This window comes from Myodes glareolus, chromosome 11 (assembly GCF_982192425.1).
Source record: "Myodes glareolus chromosome 11, mMyoGla1.1, whole genome shotgun sequence".
Lineage (NCBI taxonomy): Eukaryota > Metazoa > Chordata > Mammalia > Rodentia > Cricetidae > Myodes > Myodes glareolus.
This window is the reverse complement of record NC_142036.1, coordinates 28,341,214-28,360,480: the sequence shown is the minus strand read 5'-3', so window position 1 is coordinate 28,360,480 and position 19,267 is coordinate 28,341,214. Positions and strand designations below refer to the sequence as shown.

Here is a 19,267-nt window from a genome sequence, read left to right as displayed (position 1 = left end):
ACTGTGGTATCAGAAAAAGGTATCATTTGATAATATTTGCCATTCTGGACAATGAAAAAAAGTTTGAGATTAAAACAGGGCCAACAAAATGGCTCAGCGGGTGGACGGAGCTTGCTGCCAAGCTCAAAGAGTTAAGTTCAATTCCTAGAACCCACATGGTGGAGAGAACTGACTCCCCAAATTGTCCGCTGACTTCTACATGTGGCCCCTGACACAAGTACAAAATAAATAAATAAATAAATAAATAAATGCCGTTTCCAAATGATTTCCCACAATTCCCACAGCAGGAGATACTCACAGGTCACACTGGTTTAGTCTGTAAAATCTGTGCCGTGCAACACACAGTCTCCACACGTACTTAGCTGTTTCCATGTCTTCCTGGCAAAGGAAACATGCGCAAAGTGGTAGAGAGGCACACCAAGGAAGCACTTCTAACGCAGAACTGCCCGAGAGCAGACCTAACTGGCACACATTGTGGCTACGCCATCTCCCGCCCACCGTGATACTTTCATTTCCCAACCCCGCATCTAACTATGAATGCGGTTAGAATTCAATTATGAAAGCAAAGTAATCTGTTCAAATAGTTTCTAAATCATTTGGAATCTTAAAATATACTTGGTTTGAAAATGTCCTATTTTTATATAATATCAACTTTTATTCCTGAGAAACACTAGGACTTTTCCAACTGAACGCTTGCCTGGTGTCTTCATATTGCAAATTCCAGTTAAGCAGCACTGCACAGCTGCTCCCCAGCAATGGCGGCCGGGCTCACTTTCCCCTCTACTTTGTCTCTTTATACTTAATTCAAAAGTCACTTGGATCCAATAATATGAATACAAAGACTCATTTACTCAACAATATTTAATGTGCAACCGCTTTTTGTAAAATGTAAGGCATAATAGTTTATGTTATACAGAACTCTAAGTCAGTGCCACACCCCCACCCCAGTGCACAAACGGGAGCTGCTGACTTGCTAACTCTTGGGAGAAGCATGCCATGAAGCTTCTCTGTTCACTCACAGTTTGAAACTGGATGGTCTCCTCTTTACTTGCCAGCTCCAGTGCAAAGAAGGACTTGTTGTGGGACATGTTAGCAATGTCGTGCCACCTAGAGAAGAACGGAGAACGGTGAGTGCACACTGGGACAGGAAACATCATTTTTCCTTAAGCTTGGTACATGAACTAATACCAGTAACTCACTTTTGAAATAAAGTAGTTTTTTCAGCTAGCACGCATTTTCTAACTGAAATGACAACAGCTAGTTGCTAAAAGTAAAGGCATGTGTGGGAAATGAAGGACAGGGTTTGGGAGAGACAAACCTCATGTGGTGCTTTGAGTGAGAAATATCCTCATAGGCTAATGCATTGGAGCACTTGCTCCCCGCTTGGTGGTGCTGTTTAGGAGGTTATCAAACTTTTGGGAGATGGATCCTTTCTAGAGGAAGGAAATCCGGGAGGGGAGGGGGAGGCTTTGGAAATTTATAGACTTGTTCCACTTGTGTGTGAACTTGGTGATCTCAGCTTCCTGCCTGGTCACCCTCCACCAAGCCTCCTGCCATGCCTACCCTGCCATTGTGGACTCCAACTCTTGGGAGCTGAGTCAAACTAAATAAACATCCTTAAGTTGCTTTTGGTCATAGTATCTTATCTCCAGCAACAGAAAAGTAAGTGATACACCTAATTTGCTTAATAGGCTTAACAATCAAACACCCTCATGTCAGTTTGCTGTTCAGGCCTTACTATGTATTGAACAAACATTTTAAAGGACATCTATTATCACAATGATAATAATTGTGCCAGGCCCGAGGGATGCTAAAATCAGAATGGTGGTGGTCCCCCAAAAGACCTGGGAGGCTGGAAAAGCAGCAGACAACACAAAATCAGACATCCTGGTTAGCAGCAAAGGTCAACAAGGCAAAGCAAGGGGGTGAATGAAAGGCATGCACTCTGACAGCCCATGGGGGAAGAGAATGCTAAATGCTCAGGAACCAAACAAATAATTGTTCTGGGCATATTCAGTAGGAAATGAAGCCTATCCTGCATCTCCTAACTATCATCTTCAGCTTTTACAGACCATACTTGGTTTTTTTTGTTGTTGTTTGTTTATTTATTTATTTATTTATTATGTATACAATATTTATTTATTTATTTATTTATTATGTATACAATATTCTGTCTGTGTGTATGCCTGCAGGCCAGAAGTGGGCAGCAGACCTCATTACAGATGGTTGTGAGCCACCATGTGGTTGCCGGGAATTGAACTCAGGACCTTTGGAAGAAGCGTCAATGTTCAATGTTCTTAACCGCTGAGCCATCTCTCCAGCCCCCACATTTGGTTTTTATCACCCACCTTTGTATCGTTATCAGAAGGAAACTCATCAGAAGATAAAACACTGAGCCAATCAGTTCTCCCCAGAACCACCGGGAACTAGAAGTGTGGCTAATTCTGGATGCGAGTTTAGACGTGTTTGCAATAGAGCCTGGTTGAGCAGCCCTAACTGGAAATCCAAAGCTCCTGAACATAAAGCATTTCAAGGGGGAACTCTTTCCCCTCTCCCGCCAGTGCAGGGACACACACCCAGGGCCTCGAAAACACGAAGTGAGTGTTTCACCACTGGGCAATATCCTTGCCCCCCCCCACATCTTCAATTGGGGATTTTTGGACTCTGGATGTATTATATTTACTTAGTTAAAATTTGTGAAATCAAAATTCATTTACTGGCTTAGTGCTCAGTAGTTAACCCTGAAGATTATTTGCATCATCTTAAATGAGGAGAACTTGAGAATTCCTTTGCAGGGAAGAAAGCAACCAACTGAATGCCTTCGGTTTCCATATGGCCTCTGGGTATTGTCAGTCCTGCTGTCCGAGTGAAGCCCTGATCCATTTTCCTCTCCCTGTGCCCCAGATCGGCATGTTGGCAAGACTACTATAACCAGGTTGGGGACAAGAGCCCACTTGCCTCAGGAAGCAGCCCTGCACAGGCAGTGCAGCAAAGCCTGGGGCTCTGCTCCCCAAATCATGTCTACTCTGTGTGGTCACTGTCACTCTGGATAATTCAGAGCCCAAAGAAGAGAAGGAAGAGATGCCATTTTAGTGAAAAAGTTCTTAAAGGGGAAAACAGTTCTCAAGAATAAAGTGGAAAACAGAAGAAAGAAAAGCTATTTTAAAAGAAAGAGAAGGGAGGAAGGGAGGGGTGAGGGAGAGAAAGAGGGAGGGAGTGAGGGGGAGGGAGGAAGGAGGGGGGACAGAAGGAAGGGGGAGGAGGAGGGAGGGAAAGGGAGGAAGGGGGAGGGGGGACAGAAGGAAGGGAGGGAGGGGGAGGGGGGACAGAAGGAAGGAGGGGAGAGGATGGAAAGAAGGAAGGAAGTAGGGAGCAATGTGCTTTACATACAAAAGCTGAGTTCCAGTCTAGGTATGCCTGTCAGTGGGTGACTTTGGACAAATCACTTGGCTTTTCTAAGCCTTCACTATCTCATGTGAAAACTGGCAGTGATATCTGCTACCCTGAGTTATTATGAAGATGATGATGACATGAGCATCTGGTTTCTGATAAACTGCACTCAATGAATGTTAGACACAAAGGAATCAACAGACAAAAGTGGTAGATATGCCTCACTACTGGATGAAAACAATATAAACCTGTTTTTATTTAAATCGAAAATAGAGTAAAAGTGCAAATGTTTTTACAACATCCTAACACGGATTTTCTAAGATTACAGATTTCAAAGAATTATAAAGGTGAAGAACATAAGGTAACTTAGTACGTTTACAATATAAATGGAGGAGATCACACTGGTCCTGACCAGGAAGCTTCCTCCCTGCTCTAGCTTTCCTAGTACCTGAAGGTGCTCTGCAGGGGCTGGGGAGGGGAGCCATCAACAGTCTTACCCAGCTGTGAATGCTGCAGCTACAATGACTCATGGCACAGGCATAACTGTGTTGCAAGTGTTCTAGGGTAACCAACCGTTTTTTCCAGTTGAACTGAAGGCTAGATCCACAGGGGCAAAGAGGAGAGAACCGCAGACAAAAATCCAGGGTTGGGGAGCTCACTGGCCAGAAGGGAAAACCAACTATTTTGCTACCGGTCATAGAATATCAAACTGGTATCTCTATCCCCATTGATTAGTGCCACTCTCAGAATCCTTAGAGAAGTTTCTTGGTGCTGGGGACGGTGGCTGGTGGGAAGTTAACACAGAAACTCAAGCAGGTCAAATGCAGAGAGCAGGTGTTTGTGGGGTGCTCACCCACAAACGGAACATCACCTGCCCTCCCACCAAGGCTCAGGGAGCATCATGAAAAACAGATTATAAAAGCCAAAGTTCAGGGAGGAAAGGAGCAAAACGCTATCTTCTAGACATGAGAGGGCTGCTGACATTTGTGAATTCATGGCAGCTGTGCTTAGCTGCACAAGAGCAAACCCATCCCCACCCTGCGCTGAGGAGCTACTGACAGTAGATGGCTTCCTGGGGAGTATGGCATCTCCTGGGTTGACTACGCTCCAGTGCATGGCCCCATACCCATGAGCACATGGACTCCATGGGTTTCAGATATATTATGTATATGGACACCAAAACGGGGAGTATATGTGAGAGGAGTTAGGGGAAATATGGAGGGGTGAACATGATCCAAAAACACTGTATGGAGATATGAAAACTCAAAGAATTAATAAAATATTACATGTCCAAAAAGATACAACTGGAAGACAGACTCCTAAGAAGTGATTTTCAGTCATCTGTAAATTGACTTCTCGGAAACTGTGCGCCACATCGGCGCACCCTTACCTACTACAACCTGAGGGCTGCACGAATGGGCAGCTGCTCTCTATAACTGGGGGAATCAACTCTGCGAAAACTGAGGTTTCCTGAGATGCTGGCATGGTAGTGATTTTGTTACACACTACAGTCAAAAGACAGCCTAGATTTTCCATAGCGAATAAACAGCCTAGAAACCAGAAAAACAAAACACATGAAAAAGAAAACAAACAAACAAACAAACAAAAAACAACAAAACAACAACAACAAAAAACCTCCCCATCCAAAACGGGAATGGCTTCTCTGTGGCAGCAGGGTCACACGATTGTGAGCATTTACTACCAGGCCATCACTATGAGCTCCTTTTCTGCACATTTGGTTTTGAAGACAGAAACGAATCAATGAACCACTGTATTTGGGTAACATTTACCTCTAGAAAAAGAGTATCTCCATTTTCTAATGAGAACTTAGGGGAGACTTGCGAGCAATAACTACTTTTAAGTTTTTAAAACAAAACAGAAATACCTGAATACCACAGGAGGCCTTCCGTTCTTATGTTTCACGAAGATGCCATCAAGACAAGCACCGATGGATATGTCGCTTCCTTGGCTATCCTAAAAGGAGGAAAAAAGGAAGAAACACTTGGGAAACGGGCCTGTACGGACAAAAGCATCCACCTCACTGAACTTGTTTGCCAGGCAGAAGACCTGCAGGGCAGCCACTCAGAAAGAAAACTGTCAGAATGGTGCAAACTCATTACCTTACCAGTAAGGATGGAGACAGGAGGAATTTGTTCTTTTTTAAAAAAAAAAAATGCCTTTATTATTACATTTACTTATTTACTTTGTACATGGGTGCACATGTGCCATAGCGCACACGGAGAGGTCAGAGGACAACCTGCGGGAGCTGGCTTCCTCCTTCTACCGTGAGAATCCCAGAATCAACCTCAGGTCATCGGGATTGGTGGCAAGTGCCTCAACCCTCTGAGCCAAGATTAGACTCTACCAAAGCACAAATTAGAATATAGAATTGTGTTTTACTACAAATTTCTTGCCAAAAAAGACAAGACGCCCGTCATGCTATTTTCTCAAATAGCTAAGTGTCATACCCATCTGCTCCCTCTGTTGCCCCCTACCCACCCACCCTGCTTTTTTTTTTTTTTTTAAACAGGATCTCACTTTGTTTCCTATTCTATTTCCAAATGACTCCCCTGTGTTGGCCACCAGAGTGGCTGGCAGTACGACAGGCAAAGCCACGCCCAGCTCACCTTGGCAGGGTAGCTCTCCTCCCCATAGCCGTCCATTCTCTCCACTTCCTGCATATACAGCATCTCAGCCTCAGGAGCTGTCAGCCCTCTGCAACCCAAAAGATGTTAGTGAGATTAATCCCAAATCTAAAAGTTTTAAACAATGCTTTTCTTAAAAGCTATACATTGATTTGGAATAGGGCATTATAAACATTTCAAGCTATAAGCATCTGTGTCTGGTTACACTGATCCTCTGATACTTATCAAAAACTGGCTACCTACAAAGTACTGTGCTAAATGCAGAGGGCGCGCGCGCTCGCGCATGTGTGTGTGTGTGTGTGTGTGTGTGTGTGTGTATGTGTATGTATATGTGTGTATATATATATATATATATATATATATATATATATATATATATATAACCTAATGCTTTAGGAAAGCAAGAGGAGAAGCAAGGGATGAAGCAGTTCCCAAGATATATTCAAGGCAAATCCAGAGTTTTTACCTAAAATCGCAAGCAGTTGCTTACTTATCCTAACATATCAGGAAGCACTGAGAATGTTGGTTTAAAAGCCGAATGATGGGGCTAGAGGAATGGATCTGCGGTTAAGAGCACTGGCTGCTCTTCCAGCAAACCTGGGTTAGATTCCCAGCACCCACGTGGCAGTTCACAATCAGCCTTAACTCCAGTTTCAGGAGATCTGATGCCCTCTTCTGACCTCCACAGCCAACACGTGATACATGTACATACATGCAGGCAAAACAATTCATACATCTAAATAAAATAAAGTAAAATAAAATGTTTTCAAAGACAAAATGACAAATGTAAGAAATAAGGGCAGGAAGAGGCCAGATGCAAATCCCTTTCAGTTCAGATGTGGAGCAGCAGAAAGACACGAGGAAGTGCACTTGAATCCATGGCCTCCCCTCCTCCGCCTACTGCCGCCCCATCCCATGTGTCAAGGTGCCTCACACTGCAGCCATCCCAGACAATGCATTTCTTTGAATATATTGTATTTCTCGCATTTCTGAATCTTTGTGCACGTAGATGCCTCTTACCATATCCCTCTCATCCACACACGGGCCTGGCAATCACTAGTGTCCTCAGGGCTCGGCGTCTGACCTCCTATCAGATTTTGGGTCTGCCCCATGCAGTCCTAAGACACTCTGCACACCTCCACTACACCCACTACTCACGCAGTGGGTTGTGCTGCCTAGCGTTAAGACTGCTGGGAACACATTCTTGGAAGGGAGAGAATTATTCTGTTTATCTTTAAGTCAAACCATCCAGTATTCTACCTCATAAGGATCGAAAGTATGTATGGGTTCCTAAGTCTTATTGTTTAAATAAAGTACAAATGAGTGAAGTAAAATGACAAAAAGCAGGATAACACGTTCCTGAGGGATCAAATGCACTAGTGGAAAAATGGTTCACGCAGACATAGAGGTGAAGGGTAGGATTAGCAACTTAAGGAGAGCAGGAAAATACCCATGAGCATATGGGAAGGAATGCAGGAAGAGATGAGAGAATGATACCTTCGGAAGGTCGCTCTTTTGCAACCAGCAGGGTCAGAGAGAGACTACAGGCAAAGACTGAAGGTTTCAGCCAGACACATCTACTTTCAGTCACTTCTACCAGACACCAGAGACCTGAGTCATTCTGAGTTTAGTTTCCTTCATCTCTAAAATGGAGGTGATATTCTCCTTAAACAATACTGGAGCAGCCGGGCGGTGGTGGTACACGTCTTTAATTCCAGCACTTGCAAAGCAGAGGCAGGCGGATCTTATCTTTGTTAGTTCAAGACCAGCCTGGTCTCCAAGAGCTAGTTCCAGGACAGGTTCCAAAGCTACAGAGAAACCCTGTCTCAAACAAACCCCCCCCCAAAAAAAGAAGAAGAATATAACTTTATATAAAGTATCTGGAACAAGGCTGTGTATTGGCTTAGAGTAAGAGCTAGCATCTTAGGAGACTTTTACAGCCAACAGAGATTCACCAGCATAGACAAATACATGCAAGAATAGTCAGGGCAACAGACATGAGGACTCTTATCATTACTCCCCAGAGAACAGAAATGCTGCTTCGAAAAGTATACAGGGGAGCAATGGTCATGATGATGCATGGCTGTAATCCTAGCATTTGGGAGGCAGAGGCAGCAAGACAGCAAGTTTGGGGCTAACCTGGTTCTCAAAAATCTAAAAGGCAGAGAATGTAGCTCAGTGGTAAAGTGTCTTAAAGTGTCTGCCTACCATGTACACAGCCCTGATTCAAACTCTAGCACCATTTACAGGAACGAAGGGAGGGAAGAAGGGAGGGAGGGCGGGAGGGAGGGAGAGAGGGAGGAAGGAAGAAAGGCAGACAAAAGAAAGAGCACCTGGAGGGCTGAATTGTAAAAGACGAACTTCTGGAATCATGCACTAACCCATACAGGTTTAGTTACCATCACACTTTTAATATATGGGGCAATGAACTGCCCCCCCCCCCCCGCAACTCCTCATTGGTAAATGGATAGTCATGGCAATGATGGGGGTGCAGGTACTTAGAACAGCGAATGTCACTCTAACAGCAAACAGGCCGCAGGAAAGTGTAACAAAGCATATTTCAGACTCAAGCAGCCATCAGATGTGTGTCTTTTTCCTAGTGTTACCTGTATTTCTGATGCAGTAAGGCCACTTTTTGGGTTGCTTCTTCCAGCACTTTTTCATCCTGGAGCCACCCCTGCAGGAAACACGCAGCAGTGAGCGCATGCATTCTGAAAGACTGAACCATTCTTTCACTCCAGGCAAGCCTCCGAACAGTGCTAACATGGGGGGCTTCGCTGTCCTGTACAGTCATGATGCATCTAATGAATTACGTGGCTTCCGCTCAGAAGCCAAAAGATCTGCCTTCCCAGTTCCTCCCAGGGGAAGTTTCAGCTGAGGTTTAAGGTTGGTAACATTCAGGCAGTTCTGAGCTCAGAGCTGACCCGCTCACTCTGAAGAACATTCCACCCCCCTCGGTTGTTTCGGTGAGATGTTCACATCAATTTCTTCAACAGTAGCTTCAGAAAGTACAAGGCAGGGTTTTCAACACTGATGCAAAAGTCAAGTGTATTCCAACATTAACTTTATGATTCTCCAAAACTGAAAAAATCCCTCTCCTTAGACACAATTAAAGGAAGGACCTCCTTAGGCACAGCAAACAACACTCTTTTCTTAAATTTTTGTTTATGGGTTTGGTTTGGTTTTGGTTTCTCGACACAGGGGCTTACTACGTAGCCCTGGCCCCTGACTGTCCTGGAACTCACTCTGTAGACCAGGCTGGCCTTGTCTCTCGGTGCTGGGACTGAAAGCAAGTGCCACCACTGCCCAGCCTAACTACCCACTTCTGTTCCTGTGAATTTACAAAGACCAAGACACTGCAATAGGGAAAGACTGGAATGTGAGCCGTTGACAAAAGGAACTGACTTTGTAATGTTAGTCCTGTTTAAAACATCTACCATGTGGACATTCATGGGTTGCTAAGAGTACAGGAATAAGCCATGTATCAAAAGGCCCAATGTCAAAAGAAGTCTTACCACAGGGAGCAAGGCGAATTTCTGAAGAAAGTCTTGGGACTCATACTGATCAAAGTCACCAAAATCAGCTATATAAAATGATAAACATACACATGTTGATTACATTTAATTTTTACAACAACACATTTGCACAAGAAAAATCAGTAAGTAAATGTGAACGACACGCTTGTGATTTAGAATCCAAGTCTGTGCAACAGATAACAGGGCAAGTTTTCAGAGTATCTTTTAAAAGTCATTAGGTAGATTCATGCATCTTAGCTTGGGAAAATGTCTATGAAGTGAAACAAAGCTGCCCTGACATGTGCTTCTATGTAGGTAAGTGTCAGAAGAAAACCAAGTAGGGACAGGGAATGGAGACCTGTGAATGCTCAGGTTTAGGCAATATATAAGGAATGGCCCACCACGGTGTCAGAAGTTTATCCTAAGATGACAGGTGTCCGTGCCTGCTAACATCTGGAAGAATTTTATCATTTTTTTCTTTCTTTTGTGTTTTGTGTTTTGTTTTAAGACATGGTCCCACTGAGTAGCCTTGACTGGTCTGGAACTCTCTATGTAGAAGAGACAGGCCTTTTAAAGACCTGTGCCACCCAGCCCAGCTTACTTTTTTTTTTAAGTTCCAGCTCCATGGTTAAATGCCAGTTACCAAATGAAATAATGCACCAGCAGAAATTTCCCTAGTGCACAGATATACACAGATAAATACACTAGGCATGTACAATGTTGAATTAATTAAAAAATATTTATGAAACACGAAACTACTTCTATTATGAGTAATGATGCTCTAATCTGAAATATATTATTTGAGAAAAAAAGAAATGGGATGTACTTGACACATAAACGAATGTAGCTTCATGAACCTCATTGATGGAAAGATCATTCCTCCCGATATTAGGATCAAAACAAATCTTGGAGTGAAATTAAAACTTAGCATGTTAAATTCTTTGATTTTTCTATACAAACATATACTTGACATGTTATGTAATAATTTTCCAGAAATGTCTACAAGTCCCGTATTTCATTGAAGTAATGCAAATCGTCTTCTTACAATAAAGCCCCACCTATTATGGAAAGCATAATATTCCACTGATACATAACACACAGGAAATCAGTTACTTTCAGAACCCTCTACAGTTGGTAACACACATCCTACTCTGACAGAATTACCCCTTCACATGCATTGCTCACCTTGGACAGCTAGGCCAGCTAGCTGAATGGCTTGTTCTAACGTACACGGAAGGTTTCCTTCCAGAATATCTTTCTTCAGCTGCAGGTAATACTGATACCTACGTGAGAGGATGAGTGTATGAAACCAATTTCACTATAACTGGACCAAGACACAGTGCACTTTACCATAGGTTAGCAGAGGAACATAAACTGTCAAATAAAACTGTAACCCTAGATGTCTCAAAAAATGAAAAGAATGCCACTGACAATATAAGCACATCATTTATTCTGTTTAATGAGATGACTTTTTTTTTTACACTTGCTTTAATTATTTCAAAGCTAAAACCAGGGTCCAGGAATGTATCTCTGAGGTAAACATCTGCTTAAGACGTGTGAGACTAGCTTGATCTCCACAAGCCCCACACCCTTCAGAAAAAAAGCAAGGTTAAAGTCACCTATAGGACAACTCACCACCTATCTTACATCCTGTAAAACAGTTCTGTGTGTTTTATAGTTCTTTATAATTCTTTAGAACTATCTGTTCTTTATTTAAAGTAAGGAATGCACACACTCAAGGACCAATCTTTACCTTTAAACCTCTCTTGTAACTTGGCAATATGAGACTTTAGGTATTTAGTTAGATAAAAACTTCACTAGCCATTGAACACAAAACTTAAGGAACATGATTCTTGATACTAAGCTTTTTAGAGTGTAAAGAGTAACTTCTAAAAGTCTTTCTTAGCATTCCGTAACATAGGCCACTTCTGTCTGTCCCCTTAGTGCCAAGTGCACCTAGGTTTAAGTTCCAGCTCTCCAGTTTAGGACTCTGCATGACTCTGGGTAAGTCACAGCCTACACTCACAAGCTATTACCAATAAAATGAAGATATAACCATCCCTTCCCGGGCCAAGCATCCCCAAGTGGCCTCAGAAAGCTGCTGACAATACTGACATGTGCCAGCCCTCGAGCAGCAGCGGAGGCAATCAGAGCGCTTCCAATTAGTCGCAGGGTTTCATCCTAGCGTCTTTCCACCTGGATAAAGCTCCAGAGCGAAGATGTAATGCTTCCTTTTGCTCTTAGGTCTGCCATTGCTCTACAATGTTCTAGACACTGGAGACGGTTAGATTTGGTCCAGTGTCTCTGCCAGTGCCGTTTACGATGCCATCTCAACCTGAGTCTCTCTCTTTGAGCAGTCCAAGCACAGCCCATATCTGAATTCTCCAGAATTCATATCCAGTCTTATGTTACCCGCATAGCTAGGCTTTAAGCCTCTGTTCTTTGGTACTAAATGGCCTAACGGACACACCATCCAGTCAAATAAAAAGAATTCAGATCCAGCCTTTCCCTTCTACCACCTAGCAGATATCACGGGTTTCCAAAGTCAGCAAATAGAATGCTAGGAACTCAGGGTCAAAGGGGAAAGCTGGGCTTTCTTCAAGGCTTTCAAATGCCAAGAAACTGTATTCAGGGAGGTATATCTAGTAGCATGCTCCACATACCCCACTATCATTATTCTAGACTTTTTTTTATCTCTGTACATAAAAGCCTTGGACTGCAACATTCATGGGCCAAATTGAGCTTCCAATACAACCTTTTCTTACCTTAGCTTTGAATGGGTTTTACTACAAGAGCCTATGCTGCCATATACGCTGCAAATTGTTCATTGCTAGTTCAATATCCTTTATGTAAACTCTCATGTGCAAATTCCCTGGTAAATAGCATACTGGGAAAGTGTCAAACTGACAAGCAAGCAAGCATGATCCAGACTGGTGAGCAAGAGAAGCCTCTAACCATTAAAATCTAGGCAGGCTGTAACACTATTGTTGTAAGGAATATAAAACGGCCTGGTGTCGTGACCAGTGGGGTCACACACTACCAGTTCGTGAACGTGTAAAGCTCCAATCTATCCAGTCATTATTCTCAAAATTTCCTATCTTTTGCAAACAGAACCCCCTGTAAGTTCCCATCATACGGGCAACACTCTTCTGCTGCCTTATGGCTACGTTTTTCTGACAAAACCTCATGTTCTGAAGACATGGTTCAGAATTTTGCCCCCCCCCCTTTTTTTGAGCCTGTCCTGGAACTAACTCTGTAGACCAGGCTGCCCTCGATTTCACAGAGATCTGCCTGTCTCTGCCTCCTGGGTGCTGGGACTTGGGATTAAAAGTATGTACCACCACTGCCCAGCATCTCTGCCTTTAAAAAAAAAAAAAACAAAAAACTTCTGAATTTTTTTTTTTTTGGTTAAATCTTTAGAAAAAAACCCCTATCTTTTCTCATTTTACACGCCAAATCCAGTTTCCACTTCCTCCCCTCCTCCCACTCCCTCCACCTCCCTTCCCTCTCTATCCACTCCTCAGAGAGAGTAAGGCACATTGCATTGAGGCAGGACCAAGGCCCTTCACACTATATCTAGGCTGAGCAAGGAATCCATCCAAAGAGAATGGGCTCTAAAAAGCCAGAACAAGCAGTAGGGATAAATCCTGTTCTCACACCAGTGGCCCCACAGTCTGCCCCAGTCATACACCTGTCACCCACATTCAGAGGGCCTACTTTGGTCCTATGCTGGTTCCCTCACTGTCAGGCCAGAGTTGATGAGCTCCCATTAGCTCAGGTAAGCTGTTTCAGTGGGTGTCCCCATCATGGTCTTGACCTTTTTATTAGTCTTCTCACTCCTCCCACACTTGAACAGGATAAACCTTTTCTTTCATCTCTAGGTATTATCTGAGGCTTCCTATTCTCTCTGCTTTCCACAAGCCACACACCCCCAACTAGAAAATTCCTTCTAAAGTCTACCAAGAAGCCCAGTGTTTCCTTCTTTAGTCAATGCTCCGCCACGAGGAGTCCAGAGCTGTAAATGAAATGTTTGTTATCACGGGACGCCATGACTACTCCTGAACATGAACTGCCAGTTCCAGCAGACTGCGAGTGAGCAGCTCCTCCAGGTCACAGGCAAATGACGACCTGACTACGCTTAGATCACAGAACAGCTTCAGTAAAGGTTTAAGTGAGTTAAGCGGCCAGTTCATATTTTTCCTCGTGGCTTACACTTCTCTCTTCAGTATTTGTATTTCAGACCTGTTCACAGTCCATTCATGCCTATACCTACTTCCTGACCTCGGTTCCCTAGCGCCTTCAGATAATTACCTGGCACATTCAAACAGCATTCCACGAGCATGAGGCAGCAGGAATTCTTACTCTGCAGGGCATTATAGCTCGCAAATGGAGGGTAAAGCCAAAGAAAACAGGGACTTAAGATGCAGAAAGAAGATAAGACACATACACAAATAACCATAATAGGAGGCTGTGACACCAACCACAAAGCCAAAGACAGCGCAGGGTGAACAAGGTGCACCCCATCCTGGGGCATCCCAGAGCCTCACAGAGTCAGATGGATATGGAAAAGATACAGGACACAAAGATAAAAGGTACATGATGTTTAGGACACTGACATCGCCCAGCCTGGCTCCAGAGTAATCTTATTAAGTAGAGTTTAGAAGATAAGGCAATGGTAAGTTTTAGACATCTCAGGCAAAGACAAGCTTTCACAGTTTGTATCCCCTCCCCCTGTTTTTTTGGTGTTTCAAGACAGGATTTCTCTGGGTGGTCCTGGCTGTCCTGGAACTCACTTACTATGTAGACCAGGCTGGCTTCCAACTCAGAGATCCGCCTGCCTCTTGCTCCCTGAGTGCTGGGATTAAAGAAGGCATGCACCACCACTGCCTGGCTAGATTTCTTTTTTATTTCTTAGATGCTGGAGGAGAAAGCATGGACCCTGAGTATACCAGGCGGACCCTCCACAGGCACAGAGCTTCATCCAAAGCTTTAAAAAAAAAAAAAATCAAGACTTTTCTTACTATTTTGTTTATTACAAAAGAATTTATAATAGCTAAGTTCTAGAGCTAACCTAAGTGTTCGTCAGCAAGGAAAGGATGAAGAGAACACGGACACAAGGGAACGTTTTAAAGCATTAGGAAGAAGGAAGTTATGGTATTTGAAGGAAAATGGGTACAGCTGGAGTTAATCATATCAAGAGAATTAAGTCAATCTCCGAAAGACAAAAACTGTATGCCGTTTCTCTCATTTCTTAACAAGGTCATTTACTGTAAGCGAACATGGAAGCAGAAATGAAACTGCGTAGGGGGAACAAAGGGAACTGATGGGACAGGAAGGGACACAAAAGGGGACAGTGGAGGGACACGGAAGGAGCATGCTCCGAGTGCAATACCTCTTGGCATGGAAAGGCCCCATGTAACCCCAGGAGGATGAAACAAAGCCAGACACTGAGTTCCTGCACTGTCCTTTCCTTCTGCCTTTGCCCCTTTAAAAGTGTATTTACTGCTGGTATCCTCTGATCAAGTCTTCTGTCGCTGTGTCCCCTCTGTCCCCATGAGCTCCCTCTACAGAATACAGCCCTGGAGTCAGAATTATAAGAGCCCACCAGTTCCTTGAGGAGTGAACACAGAGTTTACACATTCTAAATCTCTCCTCTCCTGCTTCCTTATTACAAGGAACCAGAAGCAGAACAGGGAAGACCTTAAAGTGGAGATCGGAAGAGTTCACCACCAGGGTGAGCCGACCGCCTTTCCTGTGCCTTTGGGCCTGGTGAGCCATAATTCAGTCTGACACACCACATTCCAGAACCTCCCTAGGAATGCGGTGACTAAAACTGCGGGCTGGAGGGCAAAGTCAGTCACGGGCTTTTAGGGCTTTTATCTGAGGCCTTTGACCTCACCGGACTACTTTCTCAACCCAGGCGGCAGGGAACTTCTCACCTGGTAATCTCCTGCTGCAGCTGGGAGACGGAAGGCACGTAAAACACCACTCCAAAGTAGGCAGTGGGCTCCAGCGCGTGTTTATCCAACTGCTTCTTCAGGGGCTTCTCCAAATCCACCCAGCGACGCTGGTTCTGCTTGTTGTAGTACCAGAGGCTGAAGTATGTGACCTGGAAGGAAGGAGGGAAGGTCACTGAAGCAGGCAGTTGTGCACAAAAAGGTTCCAAAGATTTCCACTGCCAAAGACCGGGGACCAAGTGGCAGTGGCCTACTACTGCCTCTCAGAAAGGGGCAATAGCCAAGGCTTATAGAAGAAAAAAAGAAAAAAAAAAAAAAAGAGGGAATGCCAAGCTCCATTTAGAGAATAATATTCAGGAAATAGAGGCAGGAAAAAAAAAAGATAATTGTATGTCATTTCTTGAACTAAAAACAAAAAAGCTGAAGGAAAAAAAAATCCTGATTTTTTTCCATTACCAAAACGCTAGTTACCATTACGAAAATATATTAACACGTGTGCATACTCATGTGTGTGGAGTTCAGAGGATGAGCCGTAGGAATTGGTTCTTTTTCTCTAAAATGGGTTCTTGGGAATAAAACTCAGGTCCTTGGGCTTGCATGGCAAGAAATTTTCCCTTCTGGGCCATCCCAGCTGCCCTATGCTACTCAAAAAGCCTTAAGCAGCCCTCTACCCAGGACAACCCTAGCCCATGGCGCTGACCCAACTTTTCACTCTTCTGGGATTTGACTTCTATATAAATAAACCTGCTTCACGTAAATGTCAGACATTTAACAACAGATGCAATGACAGCTCTACCTTGCCCCTCCAAGTGCTTTAGATAAAAATTCAAAGCAACCGAGATGTTTTAAATTCCCAGTTTAATGTGAAGAGTGAACTCTGAATTAAAGAGCAGAACGTGGGTGGAGATGCCCCCCTCCCCGCCCCCCGCCGCCCTGTGTGCAGTTCTATTATTCTCTCTCAAACAAACACAGACCCCACAGGGAAAAAACAAAATCATGGTGCAGTAAAGTGACCTAAGGGGATTTCTAACTCGGTTTGAAGTTTTGGACCACAGTCAGACTGGGGTCACAAGCCTGTGACCTCAGTACCCAGAAGGCTACCTACCCCATCTCAGAGCATGCGCGCGGCGTACACACACACACACACACACACACACACACACACACACACGTATACACACACACGTATACACACACACACAGAGTAAACTGGCATTCAGACTGCACTTGCTGTATAATAAAACTATTGGGGTAAGTCAGTAGCAGCCCTGGCCTGGTCAGCCTGAATGGGTATGAAAGCACTTCACAGAGGAAATGGAAGCCTCTAATCACTGCTAATATTGATCTCAAAATAAATTCACAGATCAAGGCCATTGGAAAATCACAGCTCTGCTACTCTAGACTCTAGAGCAACACTGTCAAATAGAAGCTTGCGCAGTGATGGTCATGTTCCATATCTGTGCTGTCCGAACAGCAGCTCCCGGGTACAGGTGGCAACTAGTGCCTCCGAGGACTGCGCTTCTTAGTATGCTCCGCTAAAGAGCTGCAGAGCCGTACTGGGTAGTTTAACTTCACAGCACGCGTAAGACTTCAAAATAAAGTAACTCTCATTATTTTATTTGACCTGCATACTTATTTTTTTAAATATTTACTTATTTATTTATTATGTATACAATATTCTGTCTGCTTGTATGCCTGGAGGCCAGAAGAGGGCACCAAACCTCAATACAGATGGTTGTGAGCCACCATGTGGTTGCTGGGAATTGAACTCAGGACCTTTGGAAGAGCAAGCAATGCTCTTAACCGCTGAGCCATCTCTCCAGCCCCAACCTGCATACTTATTAAAATAAAAATGAACTTTAAGCCAGGCATGGTATTGAATGCCTATATTTCCAGTATTTAGGAGACTCGGGCAAGAAGACTACAGTGAGTTCAAGACCAGCCTGAGCTGCACTGTGAGTTTAAGGCCATTCTGATGGATACACAGCGAAATCCACCTTTTTAAAAAAAATGAAATTAATTAATTAAAGTTAGACATGACAGCTCAGGCCTGGAAAGTGGAGGCAGGAGGATTGTGCCTAGGCTATAAAGCAAGACCCAGCCTCAAAAAGCATTTGTGTGTGTGTGTGCGGTTTTCCAAGACAGTGTTTCTCTGTGTAGCCCTGGCTGTCCTGGAACTCACTCTGCAGACCAGGCTGGCCTTGAACTCACACAGATTGGCTTGCCTCTGCCACCGAGTGCTGGGATGAAAGGCAAAGGCTTGCATTTTAATGAGCCAGAAAGATGGCTCAGCATCACTGGCTACTCTTGCAGAGGATGCAGGTCGCTCACAACCATCTAAATTCCAGTTCAAGGGGATCCCATGCCCTCTTCTGACTTCTGAAAGCAGCAGGCAGATACACTGCACATATACTTGTAAACAGGCAAAATATTCAAAAACAGAAAAATCTAAAAATTAAGAATTTTTAATTTCCATGGATATTCTCAACACATCATTTTTACAAAGAAAAAATACCGTAATATTAGTCAATCACTTTCTACAAGTGGAATGTTCCTACCGTTCCTTTATTTCTACAAATAGAAAACTGTAGAAATTCACTAAGTTTGGTCAAATGAATAGTCTCTTATTCCTGTCACCCAAGAACAGCTTGATCATCATAGATCCATCTGTATCCCAAAGTCAGTGACTCTCCACTCACTGCCCACAAGGCACCCTTACCAGAACTACGTGGAGCTCCTGGTGCCCTAGAAAACTATTAAGTTCCTAGATAATTCTTGAGCCGCTGAAGGTGAAAGCACACTATCCGCCAACATTATACGGGCAGTTCACACAGCCTACGTTTACCTGCGCAGGTGATGCCTCTAGCCTAGCACTCCTGAAGTTGAGGGAGGACAAACAAATTCGTCTGGGCTACAAAGTGACAAAGTGAGTTCCAGTCCCACCCACCTCAAACACACACACACACACACACCTGGGCTTGAAAAGCTGCATAATTATCAATTTCCTTTTACTCCATGAAGTAAATAAGTGAAAAGTCCAGGTCCACTGCTGTTTTCTGTTGCCCATGGATCACATCTCAGAGAAACCAACTACTGTTCCAGCCCTTCTGCAATTACAGAACGGACAAAACTCTGCTGAACAGGAACGGCTTGATGCTTCTACTCCGGAGTTCTAGGCTTGGTTTCCACCAGGCAGACACTAGCTGTGAACCGGAAGAAATCAGTCCAGCCTGTTTCCTTGAGCATAAGATAACTCAGAACTCCACCATGGGAGATGGTTGGGAAACCAAACGAACGCATGTTGCTGTGAAAAGAACATTAAAATATGTATTTGTCTTTAATTTTTAAAATTTTAATTAAATTTATTTTTTAATATTTCCTATAATATATTTGTTTTGGTCATACTCCTATTTAAGGAATGATTTCGTTTTGCCCACTCTGCCAAATACCAAAAAAAAATTTAATTATTGGTTCCTTCCTCCAAAAGTCTTTTCTACTTCTAATTTCAAGAATTTGGATGAGCAAGGCAGTGGTGTTGCACACTTTCAGTCCCAGAACTTGGGAGGCAGAAGCAGGCAGATCTCCAGGTCTGAGACCAGCTTGGTCTACACGGTGAGTTCCAAGACAGCCAGGGCCACACAGAGAAACCCAGTCTCAGGAAATAATAACAGTTTAGAATGAGTATAATATTTTTTAAAGCACACATGCCGATTGTCTGCCATCCTAGGACCTGCATTTGGGGATGAACACAGACGGCGCT

General features: G+C 43.7%; 1 protein-coding gene across 2 annotated transcripts in view; it reads right to left on the bottom strand.

The window, feature by feature from the left end:
* The window catches only part of Ptpn21 (protein tyrosine phosphatase non-receptor type 21), a 61,898-nt gene that overhangs the window by 24,237 nt on the left and 18,394 nt on the right, over window positions 1–19,267 (bottom strand). For both annotated transcript variants that reach the window (XM_087911583.1, XM_087911584.1), the window contains exons 3-10: window positions 15,490–15,659; window positions 10,736–10,833; window positions 9,551–9,618; window positions 8,642–8,712; window positions 6,018–6,105; window positions 5,276–5,364; window positions 1,020–1,107; window positions 299–378 (exon numbers count right to left, since the gene is read on the bottom strand). In XM_087911583.1, coding sequence (XP_087767709.1) covers window positions 299–378; window positions 1,020–1,107; window positions 5,276–5,364; window positions 6,018–6,105; window positions 8,642–8,712; window positions 9,551–9,618; window positions 10,736–10,833; window positions 15,490–15,659 — 752 coding nt within the window. The remainder of the gene's footprint in view (window positions 1–298; window positions 379–1,019; window positions 1,108–5,275; window positions 5,365–6,017; window positions 6,106–8,641; window positions 8,713–9,550; window positions 9,619–10,735; window positions 10,834–15,489; window positions 15,660–19,267) is intronic.